This window comes from Melanostigma gelatinosum (genome assembly GCF_949748355.1).
Source record: "Melanostigma gelatinosum genome assembly, chromosome: 16".
NCBI classification, from domain to species: Eukaryota; Metazoa; Chordata; class Actinopteri; order Perciformes; family Zoarcidae; genus Melanostigma; species Melanostigma gelatinosum.
In genome coordinates, this window is record NC_136649.1 from 21,913,693 (window position 1) to 21,928,762 (window position 15,070).

Consider the following 15,070-nt stretch of genomic DNA (forward strand, 5'->3'; position numbering starts at 1 on the left):
GGACTCAGTGCACGACAGAAATCTCAGGAACACACACAGAAATGTGACACAAATGTCAATTTTATGCCATCAGTTGCATCAACAGACGTTCAAAACATACCTTTCACAAAGTGTATGTGGTTGTTTTAGCTGTAGTGAATGTTGCAATCCCAAACTGCATTACCTTAACAGGGAATCACCAACACCCTGGACCCAAAACATGACATAAATGCAGACAAAGGTGTCCAATAACAAAGACAATGTGGTAAAAGTGTCTGAGCCCTGGTGTGTTTTATAGTAAAGTGCAGGTGAACAGACTCAATCGATGCATTTGTTTAATTGATGTTTATGTTGAAGCTCCTCAAGATTTACGCCTGTTTTAAAATGTAGTTGTAAGAAAGATGGAGACTAAATAGATCAAACGAGCAGTTATTCTGTCTCCAAGTGAGTAGTGAATATCTATATCTCAGTACCTGAGTTTTGTTTACTGTGTCCTGTGGTCTTTAATATTTAATCCACCCAAAGGAGTACTCATGACAACCTGCAGGCTAACACCCCTCTGCTCTCTGGGGAGGCTTGTTGTTGGCTCAGAGATCCCAGAAGTGTGTGGGTGTGGTGTGTGTGTTCACTGCTGGTGTGAAAAGACAACTATGTGTTGTCGCTGCAAGGTTGGCTTGAGCTGCACGGAGCTCTTTCTTCTGCAGGTGAACCAGCGTACAGCGAAAACATAACGCCTGCTGAAAACACTGCAGATGTAGTACAGAGAAGTAATTATGAATTTTAGTGTTTGAATTATAGCCTAACCAATACTGATTTTTGAAGCTGAAAACATCAGTATTTTCATTTGTTTTGAATTATAACACTAAATGTAAGATGTGTTTTGTTTCTTAAACATGTTTGTGTACTGTGACATAGACACTTTCTTTTAAAGTACTTAAGACTGGACAGCTTTGGGTTTTGGAAGGTCGGTGGGACAAAACAAGCAATTTGAAGACATCACTTTAGGCTTAAAGACGTTTTTCATCTGCGTTTTCACTATTTTATTTTTATTGATTTGTCTAAACTTTAGAGAATATAATCCTCAGATCCTCGTTAGTAATTCTAGGGTTGTTCATTGTCTTAAACAGACTATATATATATATACTGGGTTGAGAAATAATTTTTAGACTGCACGAGTTCCTCCGGATTTTAAAGGCAGTGTCTGTAATAGAAATAAATCCGGTATATTCTCTTATCGCGTATCTTTCAGCCTTCGGGGGCCACTCCTGCCCCCGTAGATCTCAAACTACTTCACTGATTCCAATGATCAACTTAACCTCTCGCCCAAGGCTCGCTCGTGGAAATATACAGCAAGTCATTGGTGCTCTTCATGTCATGTGAGGGCTTAGACTCCGTTTAGGAGAAGACACGTAGTTTAACACGGAACCAGGCAGTTCTGTTGGTGAGTTGGGTTAAAGTTGATGTCAAATCTGTCAATTATTGATCCCAATCATACTCGTCTCTTCCTGCGTTTCAGCCGTGCAGGGTCCTGTCTCGTGACTGCCTGATTTATTCACCCTGAAGCCAATAACTTATCACATGACACATTAGCAAGAGGCTAATGTTCTGTAAATGTTGAATCACAGCTCTCATTGTCCAATGACTCAGCCCACTGCCTGCTGACTCAGATCGTTTCTGTGTGGTGTTGCTCTTCCTGCAGAACACTCACTGTTCCTCTTCTTCGTTGGTCCCAAACACAACCCGAACCCCCCCCCCCCCTCCCCCCCACCAGCCTCCCAATAGACTAACATCTCTGCCTTAACCTGCTCACATGAAGAGCTGCAGGGTCCCCCGGGCGCTCCGCTTCAAGCTACATTTCACATTTCAGAAGTTAACATCAGAAGTAGTTTCTGTTTCTTCCCTGTGGTGCTGTGTGCTCTGAGACTCATCTGATGCCCAGAATAAAAGGCTTGTGCTGTCACTTTCACTTCTGTATTACTCTGCCTGCAGTGGTAGTTGTCTCGTTCTTTGCAGTTTTGGGTGTTTCCAGTGGTTTAAAGTCGACCTTGCTCTGTGTTGTTGATTCTCATGTAATTCTCATGTGGAATTACTGTAAACTATTTTATAGTATAAGTATTGTAAGTTAAATGAATCGTTCTTCAAGCTAAAATAGAAAACGCACCTGTGTTCCAGCTTCTTCACTTTGAGGATTTGATGGTTTATTTGGCTGCATTGTTCACTTCTTTCTGAGGTTTTATTGACCATATGACGGGTCAATTAATTGAGAAAAACGACCAGCAGGTTAATCTATAATGAGAATAGTTGTTTTTCTTCTGTTTGTAGGTGTTGATGGGAATATAATGATTCAAGTGTCATTTGGATCTGATGTTGATTTTGACAAACAAAGTGAAACATAAGCACCAACAACAGGATAAATACGAACAATATTGCTTTATCGGTTTGCCTACAATATTAGGAAATCCTTTTTCAAATGTGGTTGAGTACAAGTTTGAAGTTAATGTGATCTTTTCAAAATGTCTTCTGGTACCACAGCAGCTTTTATACTGAGGTGGGCCGGCTGGTCCAACTCCCTGTGTCGTTGCAGCATTAAGCAGAAGACTGCTGAGCGAGTCACACTGAGAGCTGTTTCACTTCTGTGTTCTTCATGGAGCCGTGAAGTAGAAACACAACTTCAGTCAGTGTTTCTGTAATTATCCAGTTTGGACGGCTCGCAGAGATTTATTAGGAAGCTCACTACAAGTGCTGCCGAAGCGATCAGTCATAATCCTCTTAAGTGTGTGTGTGTGTGTGTGTGGGGGGGTGGGGGGGGTGGGGTGAACACAAAGCAAAGAAAGTCAGGATTGAGTGGGGCGGAGTCAATGTGAGAGGAACCGATATTAATGTGCAGTGTTTTTGGCTCATATTTGCATAATAATAACATCAGTTTTACCTGCCACTCCTGTCAGTCTGCCTCGTTAATCACCAGGGCGGATTCAGGATCTGATTATGTGCTGTGACCGCATTATGGCAGCACGAAGACGCTGATTGTTATTGGAGATATTGTGATCCTGAATATGGAGGTTTAGGGTTGGTTCTACTTTACTGTGCAGTGATTTCTAACTGCAAACTGACTGTAAACACGTCAAAAATACAACAAACGTTATGTTTGATTTTTCTAAAATTGTGTCATATTTGAGTAGGTTTTTGGTTGGTGATTAAAACTGACTAGATACGTGGAAAGCTAATAGCCGCTGACTAAAACACTAACGCTGTGGTGGTTACCAAAGAAAAGATGCCTGGTAGCTATAGCACCCATCATTTATTTAAGTTCTGCACTTGTTCCCTGCAGAGCTTTCCTCACCGCATATCTGTCGTTATCTGTAAACCACACGCAGCCCACGAGCCTCACATCTGGATTCAAACCGTCAGCAGGCAGCAGCAGGTTTATCGTCCGTGCTTCACGTTCAACTTTTCATCGCAGCCGCACTGAAGTCGCTCTTTTTCACAAAGCATCTTAAGTGACGACGCCTCATTTCAAACAGGATTGTCCCTCTTGTTCCATCTGCAGGATGCGTGAGGACATGTCCACCATGGTGTGCATGAAGGAGGAGGAGGACCCTGGGGAGAAGCTGTCCCAGGACGAGATCATCTCCCGGACCAAGCAGGTGATCCAGGGGCTGGACGCCCTGAAGCAGGAGCACCACTCCATCCTGGAGGGCCTGCTGGGCACGCTGCGCTGCCTGAAGCAGGACGAGGAGGGCGTCCTGGTGGAGGAGAAGTCCCACATGATCCGCAAGTCTCTGGAGATGCTGGAGCTCGGGCTGAGCGAGGCACAGGTACCGTCAGTCCTCGGTGAATCATCACCAGCTGAAATATAAAATAAGATAATCCTTTGTTAGTCCCACAGAGGGGACTTTCACAGGATTACAGCAGCAAAGTGGACAGTGCAAACAAGAGCCAGTACTACACCGCCATTCTTCTCACTCCTTTTTTAAATGTATAAGAAATACAGAAATGGCATTTCTTGTTGTTTTTTTCTTTGCCTGTCAGCAGCACCACACGTGATGAGCTAAAAGGACAAACTACAGACTGTACATCACTTATTTATTGTTCATAGATTTGTTAGAATGGAGGCGTGTCTGAGACAGACTTCACAAAGGCTTCAAAAGATGCTGCTGACTGACCTTAAGTTGACTCTTTCTGAAGTGATGCACATAATAACAGACTAAGAAGACAAAGCATACGCACTCCAAAGACTAAGTTCCTCTTCTAAAGGAAATATAAATATGCAATACACTGCACCATGCTAATACCCACCTTCAGCTCTTTAGGCAGCTCGCAGTTCTTGTAAAGTAGAGTGTGATTCATATTTTTCTGCATAATTATCCTCTTCTCTCTATGCCTCAAACACTTTGTCTAAGTATACCCCTCGCAGTACCTCACACCATCTGCTGTTAGGTGGATGCTTTTACCCAAAGTGCCTCACAGTAACACCAGTGTTTAGTTCAGTTTTTAAACCCTAATGTACACACGATGCTGCCTCTCAATCTGCCGCTGTTCACCTTAGAATTGAACTGTTTAGGAATATAGCGCCTTATGTATCAATGACTCTGGTATTATGATATTTTAATATCTTCAGATAATTATCACACTAACAGAAGGATGTTGGTCTACAGCCCAGGATGACTGTAGCTATGAGTGTGAATATTGTTATGAGGTGGTTCTAAGTCAATTCATACAAATGAGATCATGTTCATGACTGCAGGGAAACATGGTGTACTTTATACCACCCTAAAGACAGACTCCTAAACATCCCAGAGCAACTGTGGTGTGTTAAGAACCCCCCCCCCCCTCGTCTTTGTCCAGGTGATGATGGCGCTGTCGAGCCACCTGAGCTCGGTGGAGTCGGAGAAGCAGAAGCTTCGGGCTCAGGTGCGCCGGCTCTGCCAGGAGAACCAGTGGCTGAGGGACGAGCTGGCCGGGACGCAGCAGAAACTGCAGAAGAGCGAGCAGAGCGTCGCCCAGCTGGAGGAGGAGAAGAAGCACCTGGAGTTCATGAACCAGCTGAAGAAGTACGACGAGGACTTGTCCCCGTCGGTGAGTCCCCGGGTCTTCTTCAGAGTGTGTTTGACGAGACGTCTTATCCTCCAAAACAAAGACGCTCGGTAACAGAGTCGGGATTCACCGAGCTTCAGAGTTTCTATAAGTCAAACAGAAAGGAGAAAAGGTCTGAAGTTGTCCATTAGTGGTTCATTTGTTCTGCCTCGATACAAATCAATCAATTTTACAATTTCTGTAATATTGTAACACTTGTGAAATTTGCTTGACTGGACCTATGCTACAGAAGCATGAGCAGATACATGAGAATACTCTTTTATGAATTTAGTAAACATGGAGTCAGTTCGATCATTGTCCTCCTGCTCTCCCCTCACACCTCCTCTCAGGAGGAGAAGGACTCTGATTCCAGTAAAGAGACTCTGGACGACCTCTTCCCAGATGACCAGGACGACCAACCTCCAGGCAGTAAGTGTCCCTCCTCTTCTTTCTACTCTGGGGGGGATTCATAATCAGTCCTGGACCCACGTATGAAATGTAGTTCCTGTCCTTGGGGCGTAGATGTGATTGTGGGGAGACAGTGTTCCTAAATGTGTTATGCAATAGTTGAATGACATAGTTAACTTCAGCTTCTAGAACATTAAATACTTTGCAGTTGAAGGTTGTGACTAATGATGTGCAGGTTTCTCCCTGATGGTTGCAGGAATATTGAAAATGTCACTCCTTTATTAAAAATGGATTTGTCCTCTGAAAACAAATCGTTACACCAGCGACAATGAAATATACCGAAGTCTATTCGGTGGATGTCCCCAGCGTCAGAATATATACATCACCGAATATATGTTGGTGCATTTCTCCTGCCTTACGTAAGAAGCCTCATGGATCTTTCTCTCTTCATCTCTGTCTGCTTTGACCTTCCCGGCCTCTCTCTTGCTCTCTCTCTCCTGGTCTCTCTCTCTCGCTCTCTCTCTTGCTCTCTCTCTCCTGGTCTCTCTCTCTTGCTCTCTCTCTCTTGCTCTCTCTCTCTCTCTCTCTCTCTCTCTCTCTCTCCTGGTCTCTCTTGATCTCTCTCTCTCTCTCTCGCTCTCCTGGTCTCTCTCTCTCTCTCTCTTGCTCTCTCTCTCTCTTGCTCTCTCTCTCCTGGTCTCTCTTGATCTCTCTCTTGCTCTCTCTCTCCTGGTCTCTCTTGCTCTCTCTCTCCTGGTCTCTCTCTCTTGCTCTCTCTCTTGCTCTCTCTCTTGCTCTCTCTCTCTCTTGCTCTCTCTCTCCTGGTCTCTCTTGATCTCTCTCTTGCTCTCTCTCTCCTGGTCTCTCTTGATCTCTCTCTTGCTCTCTCTCTCCTGGTCTCTCCTGGTCTCTCTCTCTCCTGGTCTCTCTCTCTTGCTCTCTCTCTTGCTCTCTCTCTCCTGGTCTCTCTCTCCTGGTCTCTCTCTCTCTCTCTCTCTCTTGCTCTCTCTCTCCTGGTCTCTCTCTCTCTCTCTCTCCTGGTCTCTCTCTCTTGCTCTCTCTCTTGCGCTCTCTCTCTTGCTCTCTCTCTTGCTCTTTGCTCCTACTCTCCATGTCCACCCCTTGCCTCAGTGTTTGATGGGCTGCTCTTTCAGTCGCTCAGCAGCCAGTGGCAGTGAAGCTGTGTTGGCTGTAAAGGCCCATTAGTCAGGACCTAGTTCAGCCTGGAGGGAGGCCAAATGGGGTGAAAAACTCCCAACCAGTGTGGTGTTATAAACCGTGTTATATAGTCTCAGGGTTTCTGCAGCGAGTTATTTTTGTGTCGCTGTAGTCGGGTGAGGTAATGTTTGGCAAAAGACCATAGTGTTGCTGTGAACTTTAGCTTTAAATATGAATTAAATGCGTAAACATTTGGTACTATAATACCATATTAAACCAACCTGTTCCTCAACGACAGTTAAATCCAACACCTCAACCAGAAGAGATACAGCACTTACTTTGCTGATGTATATAAATAAATGTACCGTAGCTTTGAGGACGTTTGGGGAACTAAACAGAAAGATCCAAAAACAATAATGTTCGTGACATATTTGCAGCTCATTTGAAGTCTGATGCTCTTCTTTAACTGAAGAAATAGCTTTTCACGTTTCTCTCTGCTTTGAGCAGTTTGTTCTCCGAGTTTCTGCTCTCAAAGAGAAACCAGCTTTTCAACTGTTGCCGACCAGAACGTGTCTGGTGGTAATTTCCCACTCGCACAGTGTTTTTTGGTGGGTGTAATTTTAGGTTTTGATCCAGACTTCTGTGTTTTGGCCTGAATTCTGACTGTAGAGCAGGTTGTAGAGCAGAGAGAGCGGAGCAGGTTGGTTTCGGGATACTGTGTCAAATTAGAGGGGCTCCATTGATTTGATGTTTTTATGTGGAAAACTGGCTTCGTGATGCTGATTTTCAGTGTTTTCCCAGCAGCACAGACTGGGTATGAATTATAAATAGACACACTTAATAAAATGTAGCTGTACGTTTGGTTGGGAAAGTTGGAGAGCATGAGATTGACTTTCTACATCATAAGATGTCAATACTGCACAATGAATTAAAAATCAAATGAGGCTTCTCCTCTGGGTTATTGAGATAGTAGCGTGTATATAAAGGTATATACTGTATATGTCCGATTTATTTAATGTTGGAAATCATTCACAGCAACTTGCAAATAAGTTATAAGTCATGTTTGAGATAAACACAATTTATTCTTTTCGTAATTCTGCACCCATGTCCATTTACACATAAACATGTCTCATTGTTGCCCACACGTCAGTGCTTACAGTAAATACAATCGAGCTACATTTGAGGACGGTGTACACAAACACTCGGAGGGCTAAAGAATAAGAAACAGATGGGTGGAAGCCTGGAGGGGGAGAGAAGCGCGAGGTTTATTGGTTCCATGTTTCCAAAAATCTCTCTTCCTCCTTCATGGCGTCAAATAAAAGTGGGAACATAAATCACGTGTGCAGATGAGCAGAACTTAAAGTGCGCTGTGTTTTTGAATAAATGGAGACGTGTGATGGATGACAGAGGACAGTAAGACTGTGTGTGTGTGTGTGTGTGTGTGTGTGTGTGTGTGTGTGTGTGTGTGTGTGTGTGTGTGTGTGTGTGTGTGTGTGTGTGTGTGTGTGTGTGTGTGTGTGTGTGTGTGTGTGTGTGTGTGTGTGTGTGTGTGTGTGTCATGCTGGAGTAGATTAGATGTCTTTCCTGTCTGAAGGGCTTTTGCAGTTTTGGTGAATTGCCATCAGCAGGAAAGAGATAATGGTGATGACAGCCCTGCCTTTATTTAAATTGGCCTTCGGCTTAAAGTGGCGCAGATTGTTTCTGTACAAAATATTTACATTATCCGTCATTTGGTTTACTCGGTGAGCTGCAGAAAAACACCTCCATTAAACCTCCAGGATGTTTAAGAGAGAGCTTCACTTTTAGTCCCTGCAACAGTTTAAAGAAAAAAGATGCATCCTACACTTCCCATGATGCAACTTGATGGCTTTTTGTCCTTCAAGTATTCCCTAAACTGGTAAACTGGCCTTGATGTGTATAAACTGGTTGAGTTCGGGGGTTTAAGATACCGACCGTGAACCACAATGTACCAGGTCGATGTCTACCGATAATAATCTGAAAATATCTTTAGTTTTGGTCAAAACAAGCGACGTTAAGACGTCATATTGGGCTTCAGGAGACTTTTCATATGCAAGGAATTGGCCTCGGTATTTTGGTACAATAACAAACACAGTAAGATAAAGTGTCTGTCCTTCAGAGTAAATAGAGTGCTACATACTCAATCAGGTGTTTTCATCACACACGTATACATTGTCACACACACACTTCTACACACACACACTTCTACACAGGCAGACGTTCCTCATCCTGTCCTCCTGACCTCGTAAACCCACAGAAAGCAGCACATTTGCTGTGCGCTGTAGCAGAATGAGGTCATTGGTTATGTGTGAATAATCTTGTTTGCAGGCCATATGTTAGTAGCCTGTTTGTTTTTTGTGGTTTCAGCTTTGACTTATTTATAGCAACTCAAGTAAATTATATCTTCACAGGAATGTTAAATTGAACCAACAACGTTTGAGTTGATTCATATTCAAACACTCAGTCATTTAAAGCACAAAATGCCAAAGATGACTTATTTCCAACTTCTCAGTCATGAGAATTTTAAGTTTTTCTTTGTCTTATGTGATAGAAAATGTAATATCTTTGGGTTTTGGACTGTTAGTCGGACAAAATATGAGTATTAAAGTCGTCTTCTTGGGATTTGGGGAAGTGTGACTTAATTTATAGAACATCGATGAATTGATTGTTGAAGAAAATAATCAGTGGACCAAAGCTATTGGCATTTTAAAGATCACTAGTTGTAAAATGTATTATTGGTGAACACAATACTGACTTTATCTGTAATTACAGTTTGAAAAGATAAACCCTCTCTAAAGCATCAAATATATATTCGTGAATGAAAAGGTAAAAAACAGAGGTGTGTGTCCTGTGCGTCTAATCTTTCCTCCATGTGTCTCCAGTCCAGCCGACTCACGGCAGCGCTGCGGCAGCGGCGGCCCAGCAGGGGGGCTACGAGATCCCGGCCCGCCTGAGGACCCTCCACAACCTGGTGATCCAGTACGCCTCCCAGGGCAGGTACGAGGTGGCTGTGCCCCTCTGCAAACAGGCCCTGGAAGACCTGGAGAAGACCTCTGGACACGACCACCCGGACGTGGCCACCATGCTCAATATCCTCGCCCTTGTTTACAGGTGGGTCTATCAGGTATTTCCTCTGGGCTCTGAGCTGTTAGCTGTTGTTCCCTAAATAGTGTTTTAGACATCAAGGAGGCAGTTCCAGGAGTTTACCAGCTACAAAAGGACTTTATGGCCGACTGTTTCACTTTCCTCTTTCAGTCGTTTAAGAGTGTCATTTTAACCTAAATCAAAAGTTAATACATTTAATCCGATTTGGTGGCATGGTTAATATATTTTTTATTTAAATTAAGATCTAGATCAGATTTTTCTTTCTCTGTCCACTTCCTATGAAGATGATGATAATATTAAACAACTGCAGTCAGTGCTGGGACTAACATACAGCTTCTCTTCTGTTTCCTTCATCACACTGTTAGCACCATGAAAACACAAGTCTTTACTCGCTTGTAAATCCTTAAAGTCCTCGGCCACGCCGACGACTTTACCAGCCTCCTCAGGACTTCAGAATAGAGTTGAAGCCTGTGAATGCTGGGACAGCGTTTTAGTAGTTATCAGTTAAAGGAATTGTTTTAACCTTTTTGCTCTTATTGCTCTTATTTTGGGGGGGGGGCGGCTTTTTTGCAGAGAGAAAGCTGTGATAACGGTTCCAGCATGTAGTCTGTTTGTACCCCTCACAACTCACTTTGGGTAACAACCATCAAAGCATTGTGTGACAGGCCTCTGTAGGACCTCCCAAATAATAGTTGGATGCCTTTCTAGCAAGTGGAACACAGAAGTGGAACACAGCAAACATAGCAGACACAACCAGAGATTTACAGTATTGTAATAGAGCTGGGCGAAGTGTTAAGAAGAAAAGAACAAAAGCGTGACACACAAGGCGGTTGGACCCGTGTTTCTTTCTCACACAAATCTTATCCAGTGAATAGTCGGTGCCGTGAATAGTCAGGAATGAGAGACTGGGTCGACTTGTTGTCTGCAGACTGTTGCATCGACTGTGGGAACTGCTGCAAAGCTGTGTGGCCCACGTCACCTGAAAATAATGGACTGTTGGTGGAAACTGTTAGCTTAGTTTAATGTTTCTTTTCTTTGTGGGCTTGTCCGTCCGCCTGTGTCTGCTGTGTTTCTGTCTGACTCTGTTTTGCTTCTGTCTGTTTCAGGGATCAGAACAAATACAAGGAGGCAGCCAACCTGCTGAACGACGCCCTGGCCATCAGGGAGAAGACTCTCGGCAGGGACCATCCAGCTGTGAGTACATCTGTCTAACTTATTCAGCTGAGCCATGTTTTTTCTGCACAGTACCTTTGTTAACATTATGGGATGTAGGGCAGATAGTAATATTTGAGCAACTTCTCCCATCTGAGCAACATTAAACGGATTATTTGACGTTGATTTTTTAACGTTTATTCTTTTGCTGGGAGTTAGATGAGAAGATTTTTACCACTCAAGTTTGTATCGTAAATATGAAGCTACAGTGATTAGGTGGTTAGCATAGCTTAGCATTAAGACTAGAAACAGCTAGCCTTACTCTGTCAAAGGTCACAAAATCTGCCGTCTCCAAAGATCACGAATAAACATAATATTATTAATATCATTATAATATCATTTTGGTTAGAGCCAGGCTAGCCGTTTCCCCCCCTGTTTTTATGCTAAGCTAAGTTGTTGGCGGTAGCTTCATATTTACAGTGCAGACACCAGGGTGGTATTGATCCTCTCCGCTCACTCTCGTAAAGAAAGCCAATAAGTGTATTTCACTAAAAGTCAAAGAAGAGCTCTACCAATGGATTCCTGGCTGCAGTACAATAAACACTTTAACCTGCAGTTAATACATTTAAAGGAAACAAGCGTTCTTTATCTCTACCTTTGATCTACACCTATTTTTGGCTGCTGCAGTGTCCCGGTTTCCCCCTCAGGCGATCAATAACATGTGACCCTGCTCCCCTTCAGGTAACACATACAACAACACTGACAGCCGTAATAACAGCGCAGCCAAAGTCGTGCTTGAGTTCCAGTTTTGAGGCGTTTATCATTATTAAAGAGCCTGTGAAGCTTCCAGGGAGTTTCAGAGTTGCTAAGTGGAACTCCTAAAGAAAAGTGTTATCTCTTCTAAATAACAGGAGCTTCAACTGGTTTATAGTATAAAAGGGTTGTGCTAATACACCAGCTGCTGAATTTGCTCTATATAAGAACATGAATTTTACTTCTTAGATACAAAAAGAAGAAGAAATTCTCTATTTTAGGATATTGTTTGTCAAGAACAAAACAACAACTTCTGAATTACTGTTTAAATTGTTATGTTTTCTAGTGGAATACAGGAGTACATGTTGCCCTGAAGCCTCTTGGGAAATGTTATAGGTCTCCTAATTACATTTTTCCAAACACATTGCGATGCATCTGTGACTGCAGTCCAGAACGATCACAGCAAACACGGTAGAGTTCATAAATAATTGACCCACTCCTGCTCTCAGACCCCATTAGCTTCTGTTTGTCGGTGTGACCGTAAACATACTGTGTTAACCCCAGCAGGCCTGTGTCTCCACTGTCTGGATCTCCATCACTCTCTGAGGTTAGCCCTCCATCCTCTCATCCTGCCACCAGGCCCTGATGGTTCTTTATATAAATAAATGATTTATTTCAGTGATTTATAATAAAAAAATCATAGTTTTATCAACAATATAAACTTATCTCACCGGGATTCCTCTCACCATGTTGTTTCTTCCTTCTACAGTATTTACGATCTTCTTAATCTCTAACTCTCTTCTTTTCGCGTTTCTTTTCGCCCTTTTTTTGAATGTTGGCCATTATGCGTGCAGCAACACACGTCCATCGTGTTTACATAGGAGCTGATTGGGTGGTATGTCGCTTTGCCAGTTGGTCTGCAACTAATCTCACCACAGTGCCGCCTCATTAGCATTCTGCTATAGTACAAAAATGTATTACTTTATACCATTCACATCTTGAGCGCGTCAAGCCCAGGTTGCAGTGTTGGTGTCCTTACAAAATAGTAAGGGGGGGGGGGGGGCAGAATGGCGCTTGAAATACGCGACCAATGTCAGATTTACACCCACAGTCTACATCCAGTGAATCAGATCCGGTGACAGGTGAAGGTTGGACCTCGGCATGATAACTCTGGATATGTACCATGTCACCTCTCTGAAAAATGCCGTGTCTGACTTTTTAAAATATACCGTATATACACACGTACCCCTGTTATAGAGTTGAGGACCCCTGGTTAAGAAACCGTGAAGTAGTTCATAAGAACACTTAAAGATTGATCGTCGTCTTTGTAGTCGAATCATTTGATTTGCAGTCGTTTGTCTTCTCTGATATCTGAGTCTGTGGGGAATGATCGTCATCTTTTAGAGTTCGTTCTTATAGATTGTGAAGGAAAAGTTAAGGAATGAATTTATTGATAAAGTGTTTTGTAAGTGTGATAGCATTTTCTTTTTGCACTGTCCCTTTTATTTATCTCCCTCCTCTCTTCCTGTTACACTCCCTTCCCCTCCTCTAGTCACCTCTGCCCTCCCTCCTTCCTTTCCTCCCACTCTGCCCACATGGCCACCAGAGCCTGTCTGAATCAGAGATCAGAGGCGACCTCGGTAGTCTCCCTCTTCCTGAGTGCACAAGATTCATCGTACATCTGATTGGGATCAAATTACAGCCCACCATAATCACTTCCTGTTTCCGCTTCCTCCTCGATGATTGCTCTCTCACCAGATCAATGGCACTTTGCTGCTGTGGCGGAGTCTTGCGGTTGAAGACGATTTAGGCTCACCACCAATAATGAATGAAATGAAGTAATGGATGCGTTTGTGTCCCTGTCAGGTCGCCGCCACCCTCAACAACCTGGCCGTCCTGTATGGGAAGAGAGGGAAGTACAAGGAGGCGGAGCCTCTGTGCAAGAGAGCGCTGGAGATCAGAGAAAAGGTAGGTCAAAGGTCATCAAACACCACGACTAAACAGATTCAGAAGCAGTCACACAAACGACAGGCAAGCATGACTAAGCAGCTGTTTTCTGCTTCTTTTCTTCATCACCAGACTCAGACTTCCGCTTATTGAAATATGTCTCAGAGGGATAGAAACGGATCTCAGGATTTCTCCAAAGAAAAATCCCCATATTCAGTAAATATTTGGATAAAACATGGATTCAGTCTGTGGCCTGTAAGTAGAGGCCCTTCAGCCTACATTTAGAGGAAGCTAGTGTTTCTCAGAGCTTCCCAGAAATCACCTCAGACTGCTGCACTTCTGGTATTTGAAGACACGGTGTCTGTCGATAAACACGTCGGTGACCCAGACCTCGTCGTCGCACGCGGCTTATGGCAATCCTTCTCCAGCTCATGATGTTTACAGGAAAGCTGTCAGATGTGTTACGTGGAGGAGGAGGACTGAGGTAGATGATCCTGTGAAGGCTTGATCTCAGACCTCCTACAGATTCATACTTTAATAATCTGAACAACAAGCTGCTTGAGTTACGTCTCATCTCTGATTTTTCACACCGAGTGCTCTTTCCTCTGTTCACGTCTCCCATTCCTCAGTGTTGTTACTGAAGCGTTTCTCAAGCCAGCAGAGAGCTCTAGCTTTCTCTCGCTTAATGTCGTCTTCTCTTTTGCATTCTGTCCTCCTTCATCCTCTTTTGAAAAAGAAGTGCCAGGAAGGAAAAAGAGATTCAAAGTCTCAGCCGGTCTCCTCGTCTTTCCCTCTCTATTCTGCTCAGTCAGACGCAGATGAAACCCTCACTGCACTTTTTCTAGGTCTGGTCACCTTAGTCTCTCATGGTCCTTTTGCATCTCTTTCACGCTCGCTGCACTCTCCTTTCATGACTTTAAGCCGCCTCAGCGCACAGGAGAAGCTTACAGCGCTCTCATATCCACATTAATGCAAAGATTTGTTTTTCATGCCGGTTCTGCGTCTTTTGGCTGCGTTTAGTCAGCAGGGTATCGTTTTCTGTGATAAAAGCTGTTTGTTGCTGCACTCAGGTGTTTGTACTCTGCTTTTATTTAATCAAGCAGGTCGATAGTCCGCAGGTCGAAGTCTGTTAGGCGATGCCTCCGTAGGTTAGACACCAGTTACAGATTTAATTTCCATTTTGGCGTCCTGGATTTATTGGTCTCCAATAGCTCATAATATGCAGGTGATCCTGCTGTTGAGGGAAACGTGAGTAAAGACTCAAACTTCAAGATCAGCAACGTTACAAATGAGCGTTAAGCAGTGAAAGGGTCAACGCAACCTGGCAAGAGATGTAACAAATATTGCTGATGGACAACATATTGCCAGACGGCTTTGTGGTCCAGGAAATCCAAAATGACAAAACCAGACAAGAGGATTTAAACTGAGGGAAATTCAGAGATGGAAGCGAAATGTATTGCTGACCAGTTACTCGTGA

At 43.5% G+C, this 15,070-nt stretch overlaps 1 protein-coding gene across 4 annotated transcripts in view; it reads left to right on the plus strand.

The window, feature by feature from the left end:
• Positions 1–15,070, plus strand: part of klc1a (kinesin light chain 1a) — a 35,257-nt gene that overhangs the window by 991 nt on the left and 19,196 nt on the right. For all 4 annotated transcript variants that reach the window (XM_079287084.1, XM_079287086.1, XM_079287085.1 and 1 more), the window contains exons 2-7: positions 3,527–3,794; positions 4,825–5,055; positions 5,403–5,481; positions 9,519–9,747; positions 10,848–10,935; positions 13,513–13,614. In XM_079287084.1, coding sequence (XP_079143210.1) covers positions 3,528–3,794; positions 4,825–5,055; positions 5,403–5,481; positions 9,519–9,747; positions 10,848–10,935; positions 13,513–13,614 — 996 coding nt within the window. In that variant the 5' untranslated portion in view covers position 3,527. The remainder of the gene's footprint in view (positions 1–3,526; positions 3,795–4,824; positions 5,056–5,402; positions 5,482–9,518; positions 9,748–10,847; positions 10,936–13,512; positions 13,615–15,070) is intronic.